This window comes from Callorhinus ursinus, unplaced genomic scaffold (assembly GCF_003265705.2).
Source record: "Callorhinus ursinus isolate GAN/ISIS: 27379988/994484 unplaced genomic scaffold, GSC_fseal_2.0 scaffold13, whole genome shotgun sequence".
NCBI classification, from domain to species: Eukaryota; Metazoa; Chordata; class Mammalia; order Carnivora; family Otariidae; genus Callorhinus; species Callorhinus ursinus.
In genome coordinates this window covers 3,906,670-3,909,088 of record NW_027397075.1, presented here as the reverse complement: position 1 = coordinate 3,909,088, position 2,419 = coordinate 3,906,670, and the positions used below count along the sequence as shown (strand labels likewise).

General features: G+C 57.2%; 1 protein-coding gene across 1 annotated transcript in view; it reads right to left on the bottom strand.

Annotated features, from left to right (window-relative positions):
- The window catches only part of LOC112811476 (group 10 secretory phospholipase A2-like), a 17,279-nt gene extending 16,560 nt beyond the window's left edge, over window positions 1-719 (bottom strand). Inside the window, exon 1 of the mRNA XM_073900260.1 lies at window positions 603-719. Within this exon, the coding sequence (XP_073756361.1) occupies window positions 603-699 (97 nt within the window). The 5' untranslated portion in view covers window positions 700-719. The remainder of the gene's footprint in view (window positions 1-602) is intronic.
- Between the last annotated feature and the right edge of the window lie 1,700 nt (window positions 720-2,419).

Below are 2,419 nucleotides of genomic sequence, written 5' to 3'. Positions count from 1 at the left end.
TGTGTGTGTGTGTGTGTGTGTGTGTGTGTGTGTGTGTGTGTGTGTGTTCGGGCTGTCTGGTCTGCCTGAGCTTTATGTGTGCATATGTGTGTTCCCTCAGAGGTCCCTTTGCCTGTGTCCAGTGTGAAACTGTCCGTGAACCCTACACCTGAGTGCCCAGGTGAGGCTGAAGGTGTTCTGTGCCTGCATGTTTCCCTGCTTGTGGTGTGTCCCTATATTTCCCTGCGAGTGGGTGTGTCTGTACACCCCAGAAATAGTCGGGTGCTGAGGAGACCTCTCTAAGGGTGATGGCCAGGGGCAGGTGAGAAAGCCACCTTCTGTTCTTCATCTACCCCTCCCAGGTGTCCCCTCCCCCTCCCCCCGTAGCCCTACCTTAGACCTCAGGGACAGGTGACTGGAGGGTGCCTGGGGGGGCGGTAGGGCTGGGGGACAGAGTTCCTGGAAACCTGGTAAGGAATGCATCAGAGGGGCGGAAAAGGAGCGCTGGGGGCTCCCGGTGCCCCGGGAGCGGGGAGGAGAGGCTGATGAGTTGGAGGGGTTGCAGAGGGACGGGAAGGCAGGGCTCCCCGTTCCTTCAGGAGGCCCCCTCCTCACTCACTCACCGGCGCTAGGCCCGAGTCCGGGTCCCAACAGCAACAGGAGCAGAAGGAGCAGCGGCGGCCACAGCATTGAGGGCGGGCTCAGAGGCGTTGGACCCATCCGACGGCTGCAGGTGCCGGCTGCTCCGGCCACGGTGTAGTCTCGGAGCCCCGCACCCCCTCCCCGCCGCCCGGCCCCGCCCGGCCCCGCCCCCGGCCCCGCGGGCAGGCGGGGCTGGCACTCCCGGACCTCCGCCGCGGGCTCCCCCGAATGGGCAGGGGGCGCGCCGGGCCGGAGGGAGAATCTGGCTCCAGATGTGTCGGACGGGGACCTGGGGAGAACGACGGAGGGAGAGCGCGGGTCGGTCCAGCAGTAGGCGTGCGACAAAGGTGCTCGGTTGCTGGTACCACCTGCAGCCCCCTCCCGGCGCTCACCTCGACGTCCGAAAGGAAGACAAGACTTGGGGGGTCGGGGGGAAGGGGGAGGAACTGAACTGATCTTGAACATTTTGGTTTAGCTTGTTGGGTTTGTTTGTTTTTTTTTTAAGATTTTATTTTATTGGGCGCCTGGGTGGCTCAGTTGGTTAAACGACTGCCTTCGGCTCAGGTCACGATCCTGGAGTCCTGGGATCGAGTCCCGCATCGGGCTGCCTGCTCAGCAGGGAGTCTGCTTCTCCCTCTGACCCTCTCCCCTCTCATGTGCTCTCTCTCATTCTCGCTCTCTCAAATGAATAAATACATAAAATCTTTAAAAAAAAAAAAAGATTTTATTTTATTAAGTCATTTCTATACCCAGCATGGGGCTGGAACCCACAACCCCAAAGTCAAGAGTCGCTCACTCTACCTACTGCGCCAGCCGACCCCTTAAACATTCTAAATGCAGGAAACTTGGCGCTCCTGACACCCCCCTCAAAATCAACCCTCTGCGGCCACCCCACCCTCACCACCACACCACCATATTAGGGAAACTGAGGCGGTCCAAGATTGCCCCAAGACAGAGCTGGCATGGTGAGGGATGAGGGGGTGAGGCGGCAGAGGGGTCGGAGCAAAGCCCACACCCCATCCCCTTCCCGCCTGGGGCATCTCATCTGCATCTGCTCCAGGGCTGTAAGGCTGTGAGGGTCAAAGTGAGGCGGGGAGGTACAATTCCACAGCAGCTCAGTACTGCAAAGAGATGTTTATTCTCCTTGGTCCCTGGCACTAGCCCTATCCAGCTAGTCAACAATTTCTGTTGATTTTGAGTCATAACTACTTCTGAGAGTGGAGCCCCAGATCCCTCCCCATCTCCACAGCTAAGCCCTAGTAGAGATAATTGTAACAGTAACAAAGGCGATGTCATGGCTTACCAGTTTACCAGCTTACCAGTGTGCTAAGGGCACCAGACACGTGATCTTATCACAACCTCAGACCCCCCGATGTCCCCCTGTCACAGGAAGTAATGGAGGATCAAAGAAGCTAAGAACCAAGAATTAGGAGAGGCCAGATTCAAATGCCTTTTGACATGATGGTCAATCTCTATCTGCCTCCTTCTATGAAAACCTGAGGCATCGGGCCATCCAGCTGCCCCACACTGAGTTCACTGTCCCCCCACAGGAGCGAGCTCCTCCAGGCAACGCCTGGGTCTGTCCTCTTGAACGCCCAGCATGGACCTGCCTGACACGGAATAGGTGTTTAATTAAGGCTTGCCCATTCGGGGAGTATGGGTTTCCTACTCTCCCAAACATAGGGTAGAAATAGACCTTCCTTCCAAGGCTCTCCCATGAGCCACAGGGGATAAAATAACCCATATAAACCCAGGAGAAGTGCTTTTGCCTTCGAGGACTTTCCCAGTCAATATGCAC